An 18,124-nucleotide genomic window follows, 5' to 3' on the forward strand; every position below is an offset into this window, starting at 1 on the left:
TACATCTGATATCAGATCAAATTATGAGATTTTACTTGATATTCTACCATAAGAAACCAAATAAATGTAAATGCCCTATAATCAGGTCTCTATGAATATATCTATATCTATATAGTAGAGTATTATATTGTTATGTAGAAGTTACAAAATGAGAAGTGCTTTAGTGCTTTACTTATGGTGACTGTTACACATAAGTAGAGATATTGTAGATATATCATAATAAAGTAACAATAGCACAATAAGGACACTATAAAATAACAATAAAAGAAACAATAAGACTATATGAAGTTACCAGAAATATTGTATTGATACTGACAATAAAAAACATAAATATTAAATGTTAAATTTATAATCAGTAGTTACCATGAACACAAACCCCTACAACGAGAGCTGTACTCATTATTAGTCTCACTGTGAGTATAAAGTCCTCTGATTGATACCGAAATGTATTAAAATAGTAATAAAACCACAATCAGTCATTTCTGATCCACTATGAGTCGAGTGAAGGTTCCAGGTGTTTCAACACTCCTCCCACCAGGTGCAAGCTGCCAGTCACCAGAACAGAAATGTGACTTGCCTCCCTCAGCTTGTCAGTGGACTCAGGAGGGGGGATCCAGCAGGAGCTCTTTGATCCAGCAGGGACCGACACCAACTCTGTTCCCTGATTGATCCACTGGAGGGCGCTCACGATGCAGGGGAACACCAGGCTGTGACTCCTGCAGTTGGTCAGCAGGTGGCGATGTATTATTTCTGTTGTGTTCAGGCTCTGCCAGCTGCTCTGGATTGCTCTGCAGCGTGCCAACATGTGCTGCACATTCACACTGGCGCTGCGTTGAGCTGCAGAGATCAGCAGCACACAAAGAACAAGACATGTGAACGTTATTCCTCTTACTGAAGCTGCAGAACATTTTAAAAAGGACACCCTCACATACAGTCCACAAAATTGTTGAAAAGTCAGATTTTACTCAGTGAAATTACATAAAACTCCTAAATGTAAAATTGGGAGAATAAACAGCAATCAGGAGCCCAAATGAACTTCAAAATCTGTTTTTATAACTGTAATCATTCCTCCTGTTCATACTGACCATTAGAAGATCTCTTCATAATACACTTACAATGGAGGACAAAATCCACAGTCCTCCTTCTGTATAAACATGTATTTAAAAGTTGATGTGAAGTTAATATGAAGCTTCAGTGTCCAAATGAGTCAAATCTTCATCTTCTATGTGTTTTTAGTACCAAAGTATTTTTTGTTACTATACTTCCACCACAGCTCAACAGGGAAACACTAAGAGGGAATTTGATGCTAAAAAGACTGTAAATGTGGCAGATATCACTTGATATGACTAACTCACACTGATGAAGACTCATTAAAGCGTGTGGGCACACTGTGGATTTTGTCCTCCATCACTTCCATTTAAAGCACATTTGAAGGAGATCTTTTAATAGTCAGTATGAACAGGAAGAATCATTACAGAGAGGAAAACTTATTTACTATTCATATGAGCTAGACTTGAAAAAAATTGTTGGCCACCTCATCTCACCTGTATTGTCTGTAGGTGTTTCAGTGATGTTGGGGCAGAACAGAGCGTAGTCAAACTGGCAGGGCTGCAAGTCAGACATATTCAGTCACGCATATTCTGCTTTAAGGATGTACATCAACACAATAACACGAAAAACTATAGTGTTTTTGCTTATGTTTACAAAACCGCTGTTTTGACTGTTCTACTCACCACCAGCAATCTGAGTAAAGAAGCAGAGTCCCTTTCTCCTGTTGTGTTAAAGAGCAGGATTTTAATACCAGGGCCCCTGTAAGACACAAGCAGAGTTCTCACTTAAACACATGAATGCCCTCATTGTATTTACTGACTCTGGTTACCATAGATTGGTGACAAATAATAAGAAGACCCTAAATAAATGAGTGGAGAAATTGCACAACCAATGCAGCTGCTTCCATACATGATACAAATAAGCAACTGACATGGCTGAGACTGATGGGAATGTCATTCAAACTAAACTAAATTATTGAAAATTTGATCTGATGATGGCACCATTTGGAAAGTGAAGGGATCAGCCGAGTTATTACAATACATCCTCAGGGAGAAATGACTGTCTGCACTGAATTTAATGGAAATATATGCTCAGACATTCACTAAATCTCTCATTAGGATTCATCCTTGGGGCACCATGACTATCTGTACAACGTATCACGGAAATGTATCCAACAGTTGTTCAAATATGTCAGTCTGGACCAACAGATAGGCAGACAGCGCCATCTCTAGCAACCTGATGCTAGTGTGTGCGAAAAATTCATTGTTCCAAGAGCAGTGGGAACTGTTTTTATGGATATAGTGATAGATGTAATGAACACGTTTGGGAGATTTTGGAGCAACATGTTCATCATCAGTATATGGACATATTTTTATAAGAATCCCCACAGTAGCGTTCCACACACTGACACTGTCCTAGACACTAGGTAACAGTTTGTGTTTTGTTTCCCATCAGTAGTCCCGTTTCCGTTAAGGAAGTTCCGGGTAAAATTTAGGAGGCGGGAACTTTAAAGGAACGTCCTCTCACTCGGTCCTCTCAGCAGTGTGTCTCCATTGCAGAGTATGACCTTGATAAGCCCCACTGGACTCTGGAAGTGATGTAATCATTCTGCAACGATTTTGATCATTGTGTAATCGTTATGCAATCGTGCAACAGTTTTGACCGTGACGTCACAGAGAAAGCAACACAAGTACACCCAATCAGGAGTACATAGTCCAAGGGAGAGACTCGTTTTGCCCCTGTAAAAGTTCTGGGAGATTGTCGTTCAGGGGCGGTTCCTGCTATGGAGACACGCGCCAACAGGACACGACCCTGTAAAATTACCCCGAAGTTCCTGCAGTGGAAACGGCCCTATAGTGTCCTTTAATAAAAGTGAAGACGCCAGGGAAAACAGCACCTTATGTTTGGCATCATGTGCTTGTGTGTGGGGCTTTACTAAATGTACGACGTTTATTCATGCTGTCGCACCGAGTCTGGTCTCTCTGCAGCGTCTCCTGGATGAACCAGCGGACACAGGCCTGTATGCTGGCTGTGGTATGAGCTCCATCCAGGTAATATGTGACGGAGCCATGCCTCAGCGTCTGGTTTCGTCCTAACCACTGTGTCTCCTTCAGACCTGGAGGTATTTGGGAGGGAGAAGATGACTGTCAAGAAAGTCAAATTAAGAATTCAGTCAGGTTTGAAAGTAAGTGGGGATAATAATAAAAAATAGGTTGCACATGGAGAGATTTGGACCAAACCAATATTCCTGATGATTATGTGGGAGAGCTAATAGACTTATGATGAACGTATTTTTCTTAAACTTGCCTTGCAGCATGGCTGTGCTGGGCTGAAAAGTGACGGCCTGGGAGCCTGGTCTGGAGGCAGCTTCGGCTAAACTCTGGTCATCTGTAAGAAGTCACATCTGTGAGGTTTTAATCACAATCCACATTATCTTTTATAATATGCAGGCAATATCTGTCACGCCTCAGTCTCTTAGTTAAGTCACTTTTTGAGTGTCAATCAACTTATTTCCAGCAGGCATTGTTTTTTGGTTGACATCCTTTCATTATACATTTTAAATGACTTCTTGTTCTATTTACTTTACATTTGATGCTTATTAATATTAATTGATTCCTCATTGTTCATACTGCATTTTAAAAAATGAACTGTAAACTTACCTCCTTTCTGTACAGCCTCATGGCGTTGCAGCCAGCTGTAGCTGAGCTGCATGGCGAGTGATGCGTTTAAGCGCTGGTGTTTCCCCGCCAGTCCTAGACTCACAGGACCAATGGCAGACTCATACTGATCCAGCTCAGGACAGACCCACAGAGGACACTAAGAGAAAACCAAGATTTGTGAGTCACGGTCTCTTATTACACAGATAATTCAAAATGCATGCTCCAGATGAAGGCCCCAGCATGGCTTTGAGATAATGGAGATGTTTGTAATAATCCAAAGACCAAGCCGCCTGTATTGAGCATACCATATTGGACTGTTTGATATATTAAAATATAAAAGTAGGGCTTCATGAGATGTTTGTACATCTGTGTTCAATGCTACCAATCAGCTTTGCTTTCTTTCACTTACACGTTTAGAGCTAGACACTTATCATCCTCACCCCAATCTGTTCAGCTCTGTCCTGCAGGACTCTCAGAGGGCCGGCTTGCTGTCTGACAGTGAATGCTGGGACACCTGGCTGAGGAGGAGAGAGCATTTCATTCATCCAGCATTTCTAAACATTAAAGTGTTGTAAAGTTAGTTGGGATACTGTAGCGTGGTGTTATTCTCCACAACCACCCATAGCTTGTGACTTTCCTACAAACTAGCAGCCATGTGCTGAACTCAGTGATCAAGGGTCGTGAAATTATTGTATGAATATGTATAAATGCTTTTGTGAACATATTAAGGGTTAAAATGCCTAGTGACAGTCATAGAAATCATGTTTTATGCATCTGAACAGTAAAAAAACATGTTTATTCAAAAACAGAACTCACTATGTCTGTTTGGGTATAATTGTACATTAACAACAAAATTATAGATTATACATGCAATAGATTATACACAAATCATACATGGGTCAATGACGTATAAGGATTTAGAACAACTCAATTGTAGAATAATAAAAAACAAGCATATCTAATGCAGTAGTTCAAACATTCAGAATGTTGTGTAACTGAAGATCCATATTATACATTTGAAATTAAGTGATTTTAGTGGGGGTTTTTCAAGATTAATTGGCACTGGCCTTAAAAAGAGTCATGTGGTGCGACCATGATTCATCTTGAAATAAATCAATTTACTTAACACGCTTCACATCTTTTTTTACAAGTTTTCAGTAATATAAAGTGTTTGGAAACAAAGTATTTGAATTTTTTTTTTAATTTTTGTAAATGATGATCTTTTATTTAGAAAAGATATATGGCTAGTGCCAATTAAGTGCCAATTAATATATGGCTAGTGCCAATTAATCTTGAAAAACCCCCACTAAAATCACTTTCAAATTGTAATATGAATTGTCAGGTACACAACATTCTGAATGTTTGAACTACTGCATTAGATATGCTTGTTTTTTTATTCTAAAATTGAGTTGTTGAAAATCCTTATACGTCATTGACCCACATACATTCGTTTGTTATGTACTTAGGGATCTACTGAATGACTAATGTAAAAAGGGTCGGTGTTATAAGCAAATGCTTCAGCCTACACCTTTTCAGTCAGAAACTGCTTTATTTATTTATCTATTTTCACTTTTATTATTTTTCCTTTTTGGCTTGTCATTATTTCTAATGGAGATGAAGAACAAGGGACAGGGACATATGATTATTTACCTTATCAGCTTAAGAGACATTTGCCCCTATGTAGCAGCTCATAGGTCTGTATCAAGTGTGTGTGCCATGCTCTGAGCATTAGAAGTGTGACAATACTATACTGAGAGTTGTCTCTTTCCTCATCCTCAGTCAAGTGCAAGCTGCAGTTCCACTAATAGCCACTGGATGTCACTCTAGGTACAGACAGCTAGAGGAAGTTTATGGGCTCTTAAGTTAAAAAAAACCCATCAATATCATAATGTATGACACTCCCAGAGTTAAAGTCCTACATTCAGATTTGTACACACAACACTTTTCATGCAGATTGGTTCTTTTGTTGTTGTAGCTAATGTTTCTATTATACCATGTTGTAACATGTTGTGGATAAACAAGTACAAAGTAGCATGAAATGGAACACTCAAGGCAAGTTTTAATCATCTCAAAGTTATTAATTACTTCTCAGAGCTGATTGCAAGTTTCATCTTGTTCAATGAAACAAAACCACAGTAATTCATTAATTTCTTTCTAAAGGCATTTGTTGTTTGTGTAAAACCCCCTGAAGTCAAACTGTTATTTCACTAGGAGACATCTTGATTTCTGTTTCTTTCCTCTCCCATTAATCATCTCACCACCCCTCACATTATACATCACTCATAATACTGCAGTACTTTTACTGTAATACTGCATACTACATCACTCATAATACTGCAGTACTTTTACTGTAATACTGCATACTACATCACTCATAATACTGCAGTACTTTTACTGTAATACTGCATACTACATCATTCCACTTCATCAAGCAAGGATTTTTCATGCAAAGGAGAAGATTTCTGTGAACAGTGGTGGAAACAAATAATATGTTTGTATATTAAGTTGTGAGAAGTCATTTTCAATGTTGTTATTGCTCCTACTTAACCAAACTTGATGAAACTAGCTCCACTTTGTAACCCACCTTGAATATTCCCGCCTTCTGCCAGGCTATCTTCTCCACAGTGTCTCCAAGCAGACTGCAGTGATCAAATCCAAGAGATGTGACCCCACACACCCATGGATTCCTGTGGTGGTAACATGATGTTATTGTAGCGCGGGAAGGATAGAAAGATTGTTTTGTTTTGTCTTGTTTTTTTTGGAGTAGACAGATAGTTAAGCTTTTTTTTTAATTCAGTCAGCCTGTATTACCTGATTATGTTTGTGCAGTCATACTCCCCTCCTATCCCCACTTCAATCACTGCCAAATCCACCTGTGTTCACAAAAGTGCTGCTGAAAACAGTTTCAGGCTTGGGTGAGTGTGTGTGTGTGTGTGTGCGTGTGTGTGTGTGTGTGTGTGTGTGTGTGTGTGTGTGTGTGTGTGTGTGTGTGTGTGTGTGTGTGTGTGTGTGTGTGTGTGTGTGTGTGTGTGTGTGTGTGTGTGTGTGTGTGTGTGTGTGTGTGTGTGTGGTATGAATCGTATGCTGTGGCAGTGTTTTTGTGTGTGGCTCACCCGCTCTTGTTGGAAAACATGGAATGCCAGCAGAGTCAGGAGCTGGAAATAGAAGGGCATGCTGCCTCCATGGATGTCCTGTCAATTCATATAAGTCAAATTACAAACATTTTTATTTGCACTGAAATTCAATTTTTAAATTAGGGTAAAAGATATTTACTATTTTCAACTTCAAAATGTCCTTGTTTAATGATTAGCAAGAAATCGAAATTATCATCATCGAAATTATCATATGGCTGATAAAGTGAATAAAAAATATTTAGTGGCATTGTAAACTATATCATATTATTTGCTTCATCTAACTTTATTAAGTTTCTTGTGTAAAGTTGGCCTCAATAGATAATACATGTTGGCAAATCTCCAAATTGTTGTCTTACACCAACAACAACCCCCTGTCATTGGCTAAGTAGGCATAGGTTTACATGCATAATTGTGTATATTGATAATATACACTCACTTGCTTATTTATAAGGTCCACCGTAACCCCAAATTGCTCCTGATGGCTATGCCAATGGCCTAATTCAATAAAGGTCCAGCCAATTCTTGTTAGTATTCTCACAAATAGTGAAATAGAGATCACCTGAGCGCAGTGAATGTGTCTCAAGTGTTCATAGTATAAAAACACCCGTGTCTGATATTTCATTAAATGCAATATTAAAGTATAATTAATTTGTACTAATACATTAAGAGGTTGTTGTAGCTAATGTTTCTATTATACCATGTTGTAACATGTTTTGGACTCACAAGTACAAAGTAGCATGAAATGGAACACTCAAGGCAAGTTTGAATCATCTCAAAGTTCTTAATTACTTTTCAGAGCTGATTTCAAGTTTTATCTTGTTCAATGAAACACAAACACAGTAATTCGTTAATTTCTTTCTAAAGGTATTTGTTGTTTGTGTAAAGTCCCACATTACGTTTGTGACTTGGCTTTATCATGAGTGAGATCAGAGGCCTGTACTACGAAGCAAGTTCAACATACCCAGGGTATCTTTCAGTTACCCGGCTTCACTAAACCAAACATTGGACATCTGGATTATCCATACTACGAAGCGAGTTATCAACTCTCTCAGTCAAACACTGGGTTTTCCTATCCAGCTACAAGCGCGTTCACATGAAAGAGGCAGAGTTGTTAATTACGAGCGACAGAAATCAGCACCGTGACTGTACACAGCTGTAGCCTATGATATGAGAGGAAACGGTGAGGCGCACGCGCGGACAAAAGTATGCTTTACGCAACGCAAAAAAGTCATATGCAATGAGGCGAAACATAAACAAGAGTAACCCTCTAACCATACAACAGAACAAGATACTGTAAAGCAAATTCATTCTTTCATTTAGTTTACCTCAGTTCTGTATTACCTGAATATATGTCAGTTCCCATATAATTGCTCATTTTACACACATCATCTTGTCTAATTTAACAGAAAACACTAGAAATGATTTCCAAATATTAAAGTAGTTTAGGGCACGAGGAACAGGTATTACTGTGACTTAAAATATTCATCAGAGTGAGTATTTTGATAATGAATGAATCATTCTGAATATCTCACATAAGAATAAAATATAGCCTGCATAATGTCAGACTGTATCTGCTGCTGAAGCAAAGAGAGGAAACGTAGTTAATGATCTATCTGATCCAAGTGCTACATTTATAATCACTGAAGAACATTAATAGTGTGGATTTTTTTTTAATAAAAGAGGATCTTTCATTATTTCCAGTGATCATCACACTGTTTTTTCATGTTATTCTGAGCTGCATATAGCTTCACTCTGGAGATAAACTACTTTGCACAATTAAAATGTAGTTAAAATCATGTGCTTAGTGTAGCTACAGTAATAATGATCTCTGTTTGTTAGAAGCTCTGCTTTAAAACCGGAGTGGGAAAAAAAAGCCTCGATGTTTCTAATGACCTATAAATATTTAGCCAGCCTTAAACCTTAAAGCTGCTGGTCATGTGACACACAGTTGCAAGGAGGGAAAAAAAAGATAACTTTTTTTAAAAACAGCCGTTCAGCATAAGTTACCATGGTGATTTACCCCGGTAAGAAGTGAACCAGCGTCGTAGGACGGAAAACCCAGGGTTAACCCTGAAGTTAAGAGAAAATCCAGCTTCGTAGTACAGGCCTCTGGAGAGGTTCCACTGATATATATTATGATAACTGACTGTTTTCTTTTTTTGTAAGTTGAGACCATCATTGGTATTGGAGAGTGAAACAGTTTATAGTGGAAACTAAGTGAGAAAAATGGCATGGTAATAGCACTCAGATGGCACCACTTAGACTAGTACTCTACCTACAACTCTTCCAACCCAAATAATGATTAATTTCCTCCTGGATGACCCATACGAGCATTTTCAGCTCTGCCACATATTCTTAGGATGTGTTCAGACAACTAAGACTACTTGATTCATTTCAGGGAAAGATCACAGAGGAAGAAGAAGACCACAAGAGTTGTATGTCTGAAAGATGTAAACATAGACTATTTACAGTGTTTGATCAAGTGACTGATGATGTCATTTTTAGCCAGGGTAGAGGTATGGCTTTATCCATAGCAAAGTCTGTCAGCCCACTATGGTCCAGACTGTCTCAACAACTATTGAATGAATTGCCATGTCGTACAGACATTCTTGGTCCCCAGAAGATGAATCCTAAAGACTTCGGTGATCCTCTGACCTCTCCTCTTGTGCTACTATGAGGCTGACATTCGTGGTTCACTGTAAAATATCTTGATCAGCTAGTAGCATCATCAGGTCAAACATTTCAGTTTTTTGGAGTTAGGGGTTTCATCTGTATTAGGGACTAAGCCCGTATGTCCAAATAAGGTCTGGGTTTATACTCACACTAACTTATTTCTTTGTGTGTTTTGGTTGGCATTAACACCAGAGAGAAAGAAAAATTCATCCTGCATCTATCTTTTATTGAAGTGATGTACCTTTGTGTCCTCTAACCGCTCGTACACCTCCCAAAAGTACTTGTTGAAAATCTTCTTGCTGATCGGCCATCCATTGATGCGTATTCTCTCTCTGACATGAACCAAGTGTGGAGAGCTGAGGGAAGAGAGACTAGGATTATTTTACTTCTAAAAATAGCTAAAAACAGCATGGTTGTACATTTTGGGTTGTGTTTCCTTTTTTCACCTGTTTTCTGTTTCTTCTGTGTACCCCACCCCGACACATACACACCCTTTACGGTGATGTGTGTGGCTGTGCGCACTGGCACCGACTTGCTGATTAAGGCTGGCAGTTAAAAGGGTGGATATTCAGCTGACAGAGCCAGTGGGCCATTCAGCAGCTTCGAGCTGTGTGGTGTTGCAACACTAGTTTCAAGTGACAGTTGCTCTTGTTGAGTTAAGTGGCATTTAATCCCATCCATGGGAGGGGGAAGTTCTTACATTTTTCTCATTGTGTTAATCTTGCATTGTGGTTTGTTACTCATTTGTTAATCGTCTAATTGGGCTGTTGAGATTATTGTGACCTTTAATCCAATGTTACATAAGTAATAAAACACATAATACCTGTTTTGTGTTCATCTCTCTGGGCATCGCCTATATTTTTATTCTGGGACGTAACAAATCAAGAAGAGTTGCAGAAAAGCTTTTTTTAAATGTGATGCTTATAAAAAACTTTGCTGTTCACCTATAGAACTGACATCTCCTGTGCCCGATGGAGTCAGTTTAATTACTGATTGTTTAATTCGCAAATCATTGACTTTATGGTGATTAAGTCTGTTTTGCTTTAAAATAATACAGTTAAAATTACTGATCCAAGGATGGTTGAATTGAGAGCACCTGGAATTGGTTGTAGATACATGATACGAACTGAAGAGCAGTATCAAGCTACTAGTTTGAATATGTGAACAACACAGGGATCAAAATTAAAACCCAGCAATGCAAGACTTCACCGAACACATTAAGTCGATGAAAAGTAACATCAAGTTGACATGAGAGGAAGTCAGGAACAACAGCCTGGTATTTATATACTGTGTCACACACATTGAAAAGGACAGGAGCCTCCACATTGGAGTTTTCAGGAAACCCACTTACACAGACCAATTCTTACTCTTTAACTCCCGCCGGTCACAGGAGTATAAGCTAGGCGTTATCAGGATCCTGCACCACTAAGCTGATAATGTCCCAACAAGTGACCAGGCCCAGGAGTATAGGAGCACACAAACAAGGATGCACATAAACACTTCCAGGAAGAACAACAACATTGCTGGTGGTAAAGAAAAGAAGAACCAACCACAACATAATAAATCCATGTGTTTTTCAAAGCCAGCAAGAGACTAAGACAGAAAATGGTCCACCCAAAATACCGCATACACAAACACAAGAATGGTGCAATCTGAGGAATGCACAGACTTGTAATCAGGGAAACTACACAAACGCATGGTCTAACTCTGGTCGCTACAACAGCAGGAGCACTAAGGGCGTTTTCACACCAACAGCATTTAGTGCGCTTTAATCGAACCGTAGTTCGTTAGACCCCTTGTTTCAGTTTGTTTGGTTTAGAGCCCGAAGGTCTTCAAGTATCTTCAACCAAGTCCAGTTGCCCTTGATTCAACCCTCCTTGGAAAACCATGACCTGGTTGACTGAGAATCTTCACAGACATATACAGTGTAAAGCAAGTATGCCCAAACTATTCCTTAAAGGGCCATGTGCCAATCAAGAGCACACATGATTCGACCAATCAATTGTCTGAAGACTGAGATCAGTTGAAATGAGTCAAGCCTGGTGTGCTCCTGCTTGACTGGAATGAAAATCTCAGCCACATGGATAGTTTGGACATTGCTAGTGTAGGTAACAGAGTAAAATGATCAGAGTCAATCTGTTTGTTTTGTCAAAGAAGGAAAAACACATGTAATTCATGAGATGAATGATTACTTGTGTCCATGTAAAGGTCCTGTGTAATGCAGCAATCATGTTAATAGTTACACCTGTGCTTTTCCTTCTAGGACATGTGGAAATGCCTTCATTTCATGTGAAAAATGTTATTTATAATTCATTATAAATAACTACAAAGGTTGTTAAATAATCGTATTTTACTATTGATATTGACTACATGTCTTTTGCATCATTTTGTACACGTTTCCCCAAAATTCAATCCATAATGTTTGCTCTCTGCTGAGATTTATAATAAAGTTCTGTAGGTTTGAACAATGTGCTTGACAGCAACAGCTCAGCCATAGAACTGTGCAGCAACTCCTTTGACCTATTAATACGCTGTTTGTCTATTAATAAATGCAGTAAGGTAATTAAGTCATATTACTTTTCTCATTTATATTTTTTGCATTTTTTTGTAAATTCATTCATAAACCTGATTGTGAATCTGATTCTGACAGGTATCATTTTTTCCACAGCCAGTTCCTGTCACATGCAAGGTCTCTGAAGAAGTTGAAAGACTATGGACATTACTGTTCCTACCCAAAACAAACTAGAGATAAACTCTATTATCTCTCAGACAGGTCAAGCTTGTAACAGCAAGGTTGGTTAACCATTATTTGGCTGGAGAGCAAAAGTCCAGACTCCAAACTGAAGAACGGCACTCAAACATGTCTACACTTGAATTCCAGTTGCGATTAAAAAGATCATTATTCACCATCATAAACACATATTATTATATCATATGATTGTAATGGATTGTAATGTAATTATAAAGGTTTTTATGTGCAAAACAGATTTCTCTCTGGAGTAATAAAACTCTTCTATTTCAAGCATTTAATAGACATATTACAACAACTCTCAATGGAGACTTAGTGGATTAATGTGAATTCATGATAATTTCATAATATATATATATATATATATATATATATATATATATATATATATATATATATATATATATATATATATATATATATATATATATATATATATATTATATAATGTGTTATTATATTTTCTCTCTAACATTAACATAGATGCTCCTCAGGTATCTATGAGTCTATACATAAAGAGTATAATTCATGGCATCTCTACTCCTATAATATTCCTATAACATATTTTAAAGAATTTCTTGACACAATTTTTGTAAAAATCCTCATCATTTCTTGGAATACCTGTAAAATCCAGTCCGAAAGCCATAATTCCTCAGTATCCTCTCAATGAAAGCACATGTTGACCCCTGGAAAACCAAAAAACATTTTCACATGCAATAGTGATGTTTGGATGTTGAATTTCCAGTGTCCAATCCATTATTTGGCACTTCCTACCTTTCCTTTAGTCCCAGTAACATGGATAATGTTGAGCTTGTCCAGTTCACCCACCTAAAGATATTTGCATAACAGTCAGGAGAGTTATAGGTGCAGTGATGCAAAGTAACTTTTACCAGTTTTTAAAGGTATTTCAACTTGAGGATTTCCATTTCATTCTACATTATACTTCAATTCCATCACATTTCAGATTGAAATATTGTATTCATTACATATGCGTAACATTTATCATTACTTCACAAATCAAGATCATACTAACAAAACATATGCTCACTTCATAAAATATGATAGATTGTTATAGATGTAACTACCCAGTCATATGTAAAGACTTCAATTAAACCCACCTGGACCAGCTACAACATTAAAATCTGCCTATACAGTCCTGCATTAATAATAACAATAATAATAATAACTAAATATTATATTGTTTATAATAACATGGCACTTTGGAGGGCCATAATGAGCATTTTTAAATGAGTCCATTTTTAAATGTCAAGACTTCCACTTGTATTCAAGTACTTTTGCAATGAGATATTGAAACATTAAATTAAATGTGCAGTGCAGAACTTTTTTTAAATTACAAAAACACTGTCAACATGTGCTTTGTGCTGACTGGCTGGTCTCACACAGCCAGCCACTCCTCAAAGCTCCAGAAACGTTGGAGCAAACGTTGGCATTACTTGGATAAACTTACCACAATCTAAATCATCATTACTTTCTCGCCTGAAAATATATAAAAAAATGACATGACACATTAACAGTCTCACAGCAAAAATTACAACAGCTTAATCTCTACTTACTACTTCAGCCTTCCACACTACTGGCCGTGATAGGCTTAATCAACATTGTATGAACTTGTCTGGTAAAAGCTTGAATATAACAGACATTCATATACATGTGAAAGTCCTGCACTGCAGCTTTAAGTAAGTTCAGCTTTAAGGATCTGAATACTTTTTCCAACACTGCTATGAGGCAGTTCAAATTATCCATCACTTCACTAAGTAAGACTGTTTGTGTCCTGTATGAGCAGACTATTTCCTGCCAGTGATGGAACAGTTTTGGTTATATCCAGGCGGGGAGTTCCGGTCCTCTGAAATGATGCGAACGCGGAAGAAACTTAAAACTGCATTCTATCAAAAGGCCACCAGGGGGCGACCGTTTTGATGTCAAAAGGACTTCCGTCTCTATACAAGTCAATGGAGAATTCACCAACTTCTCACTTGATTTCTAACCTCAGTAAACGTTTTCAAAATGTGTTTATGGTCTCAATCGCTAGTTTAAAGCCTTCTTCAATGCAGTATGATGTTCATTTGTGAAATTTTGGCCTCCCTGATTTTATATTTGACGATAAAGCAGGGTATGCATTAGGGCGTGGCTACGTCGTGATTGACAGGTTGATTGGTTCACAGGTTCAGGAGGGCGCCTCATGCAACTCCTGATGCCCATATAAGTAGAATCCGTGTTTTTATTTTTCCCAGCATGCACCTGAAATGTTCAAGATGGCGCTGCTCAGATCCGATACTATTCGCTTCCAAGCAGCAGTCCACAAACCAATGGGTGACGTCACGGATGTTACGTCCATTTTATATACAGTCTATGGTTATATCACATGAAAGATTTTAGTGTTTAAAGGAGTAGGGTTCATTTGGCACTAGATGACATCACAAATTCCAGTGCACTAATCAAAGCTGAGCAGTATTTGAATCTAAGGGCTCACAGTCAGCCCACATGGGCCCCACATGTGAAGCCCATGTGGGCTGACTGTATGAGTCCCATAAGGGATGTAAGTTGGCTAAGCGGTCATGGAAATAAACATGGCAAATTGTAGGGGCCCCACTTTGTTTCAGAAACATGGGTCCCACATGTGAAGCTGGCTAAATGGGCCCCATTTAAGGTCCATTCTGATCCCACTTAGACCCCATATGGGCAAACATATGGGTCTTACCTAGTTGGGCCCCACCTGAAACCCAGTCAAAACCCATTTTAAATCCATATGGGCAAACACAGGTGGGGCCACCATGGAAACCGTAGACAAACCTACTTGAGACCAATATTTGCAGCCCGTATTTAATAGCATTTTTTCCAAATTTGAATTGATGCTAATTTAGTCACAAATATGTTATTATAAAGATCTGAAAATAGGTTTTCAGGGGCTTTAATGAAAACTGAAGATTATCTTTTTATTTACATTATAATATGAGTCCCTCTCTGATTGTCAAAGTATGCCAGTAAGTGGAACTCTAGACTTAAAATAAAAGTCTTAAGATACACATTGAGGTTTGTTTCATCTAACAAGACTCTTAGAAACCACACCACCAATAACAGCAAACTCAACTAGTACACAATCAAACCCGCACTTGGATGATAGTGAAATGTTTGTACTTACAGTGATGTCGGTCCGATGGAGGAATCCCTGCATGGCCTGGAACTGCACACCAGGATTGTCTTGACGTGCTTTCAGTCGCTCCAATACTCCAGCATTATTCTGCAGGCTGTTCAGGACACATAGAGCTCCCTGAGAACACACATAAACACATACAGACACTTTAAGGGACTAAACATAAGCAATTAAAGTAAGCATGAATACACCTTAGAAATGTTCAAGTAGGCAGATGTCTAATAATACTCACTTGAAATGTTGCACGCCTGTTCATGACAGTAGTTTGACCCAGTAACATGGTGCTAAAGCCTTATCAGTGAATTAACAGCTACATGAAAACTACACAAATGTGAATTCACGTGCAGGTGAATCCAGTATAATGGAAATTAGCCAGTTATAACCTCTGTTGGTACTGTGAAGGGCTGAGCGTGCTCAGATAGCAAACTGGTGTGATCAGGTTCCTGCCTTTTTTTTTCCAGCTCAGAGCAATTGTTTGCATAAGATTTCTGCCTCATAAAAGCGAATCACCAGAGCTGTCAAAACACTTATCTCAGCACGTTATTCATTCGATTCATCCCTGATTTTCACTAAAGGAGCTGAAAACGTATTCAAAGTGAATGAGAGGAGTGTTATCTTAAAACAAAGTACAATGAAGCAGTTTATGGCAACGAGTGCATGACAATTCCTGATACAAGCGCCCTTCATAAACTGGCAGAATATTAGCAGTTCGGCTGGTTGATCATTAATAAAACAAACACAGCAGCAGCAATAAGTTAATAAAATAGATTTCATGACATATAAGGTAAAGTATTCAAGCACCCTACCTCATAATCCATCATAAACCAGTCTCTGCTGGTCCTAGGTCTGCTTATACAAGCTGCCTGGGCACATGTTGATTTTTTAAGTGCATCTGTCTACTGATTGGTTTACTTAAATACAGCTGACTCAGTGAAAAGGTATAGATTTTTGGAGACAATGATCACCGACATGAACCAAGCTGCATGTCATGCACACAGAGCAGCTCGATTTGACTTCAAATATTTCGAAGCCAATAAATGATTTAACGACTAGTTGAATATCACACAATATAAAGGCAGCATTTGATTTTTATTTGATTTTTAAGTGCAAAATGTCATTTAAAGAAGATTTCGGATGAGGACTTCCGGTGTTCTGTGGGATTTCTGCTGCTTTGTCGAAAATTGCTACCGCATAAACCGATAAGTCTGTCTATCGATTCACGCTACTCTATCAAAAAATGCTACTTAATGGTTGTCTACCGCTGTATATCAAATAAAGGCATAATGTAAGTGTTTTCTTCTCTCATTTGTCTAATGTACAAAAAGTGTAATGAAATGTCTGTAATGGGTAGTGTATTTTGATGGATCAAATACCCTCTACTCAACGCATTCAAGTAAGACTAATAATCACCTCACTGCCACTGTAGGATGAATGGCTGCATATTTAGACATTTCTCTTTAACATTGTTTAATTAATAATTCAGGGGTAATAATTCAGGGTGCCTTTTACTTAACTTCCTTAAAGACGGGTTGGGGGTGAGTGGGTGGGGTCAATGTTCTACCTCAAGATTTCTGTACTTGCACTAGCCCAACCTTGGGGATGTTTTGTAATGGGCTTTTTTGTTACTGTTGTGATATTCATCTTCATTTTATCCTTGTCACTTGTATATTCATTGTAGAAATAATAATAAAAAAGATTTGAAACCAAGAATATTTCAATTGGCTTCTGTTGATTTACAACACCATTAGGATTGTATCTGAGGGCAGGTATCATTTTTTTCCCCAATTAGTAAAAAGATTCTAACAGACTTATTTGAATAGTCATTTGGGTAAAAATAACTCATGTGAGTTCTCCTTATTGCACTTCGAGACTAGACATGCACGTTATTACTCACACACACACACATAAACAGACATACGCATACAAAATATATTTTGGCGAATAAAATAATTTGGTCACTCGCCATTGGTGGGCTGCTGAAATATGTACGGTGGCCCTGAAGGGCAAACGACAACAACAAAAAGAAAAACACAACAGCATTAAACAAAACACAACGACAAAAAGGAAAACACAACGACATTAAAAAAAACACAACAAGAAAAAGGAAAACATAACGGCATTAACTCCTAACAGAAAGTGTTGAGTTTTGTTTGTTGATTGATTTTGCCTGATTGCTGAAATGGGAGGAGTTACACACAGGTGCGTGTGTGGAATAAAAAAAATGTTAGAACTCCCACTAAATGACATTAAAATGTCATTTGTGGTAGGTTTTGTTAAGACTTCATTTCAGCACATGCACTGTTATGGCAGTATGAGATGTAAGGTATGTGATAAACTTATTTTATTATCTGTGAAAAATGATGTAAAAGTTTTCATGTGAATTAAGAAAGACCCAATATGACGCTATTTGCCTACTAATGCTGTATACAGATACTGTATACGAGTGTCAGCTCTCACCTGCATCATCTAAAACACTCAGTATCTTCTGTTTTCAATGTATTGATGTCATTTCACAGTAAAATAAAATGTGGAAATAGTGGTTTATGATGAAAGGCTGTGAAGATATTTACTTCTCTTTGTTGTTATGTGATGCAGTGTTTGCATAACAACATAAGAAACATGCTTTATTTATTCAGTATTTCGTTAAAAATAAATCATTTAGCCATAAGGGTTGAGGGATTTTTAG

The 18,124-nt window shown here is 37.8% G+C and overlaps 1 protein-coding gene across 3 annotated transcripts; it reads right to left on the minus strand.

Annotated features, from left to right (window-relative positions):
• Positions 1 to 283: 283 nt before the first annotated feature.
• LOC133978762 (folylpolyglutamate synthase, mitochondrial-like) lies at positions 284 to 16,333 on the minus strand. Of its 3 annotated transcripts, none has more exons than XM_062417076.1 (15): positions 16,245 to 16,333; positions 15,427 to 15,555; positions 13,041 to 13,094; positions 12,888 to 12,952; positions 9,759 to 9,873; positions 6,824 to 6,901; positions 6,522 to 6,583; positions 6,295 to 6,397; positions 4,151 to 4,228; positions 3,711 to 3,867; positions 3,358 to 3,438; positions 3,019 to 3,166; positions 1,734 to 1,809; positions 1,545 to 1,608; positions 284 to 837 (listed from the first exon to the last, which is right to left on the minus strand). In XM_062417076.1, exons 1-15 carry the CDS (start codon positions 16,257 to 16,259, stop codon positions 491 to 493), a joined length of 1,572 nt encoding a protein of 523 aa, XP_062273060.1. In that variant the 5' UTR covers positions 16,260 to 16,333; the 3' UTR covers positions 284 to 490. The 3 variants fall into 3 exon arrangements, with proteins under 3 accessions (XP_062273060.1, XP_062273059.1, XP_062273061.1); XM_062417075.1 differs by lacking the exon at positions 16,245 to 16,333 and adding an exon at positions 15,671 to 16,130; XM_062417077.1 differs by lacking the exon at positions 16,245 to 16,333 and adding an exon at positions 15,671 to 16,129 and having other exon boundaries at positions 15,427 to 15,532.
• Positions 16,334 to 18,124: the final 1,791 nt, after the last annotated feature.

Source organism: Scomber scombrus, chromosome 4 (genome assembly GCF_963691925.1).
Source record: "Scomber scombrus chromosome 4, fScoSco1.1, whole genome shotgun sequence".
Taxonomy (NCBI): domain Eukaryota; kingdom Metazoa; phylum Chordata; class Actinopteri; order Scombriformes; family Scombridae; genus Scomber; species Scomber scombrus.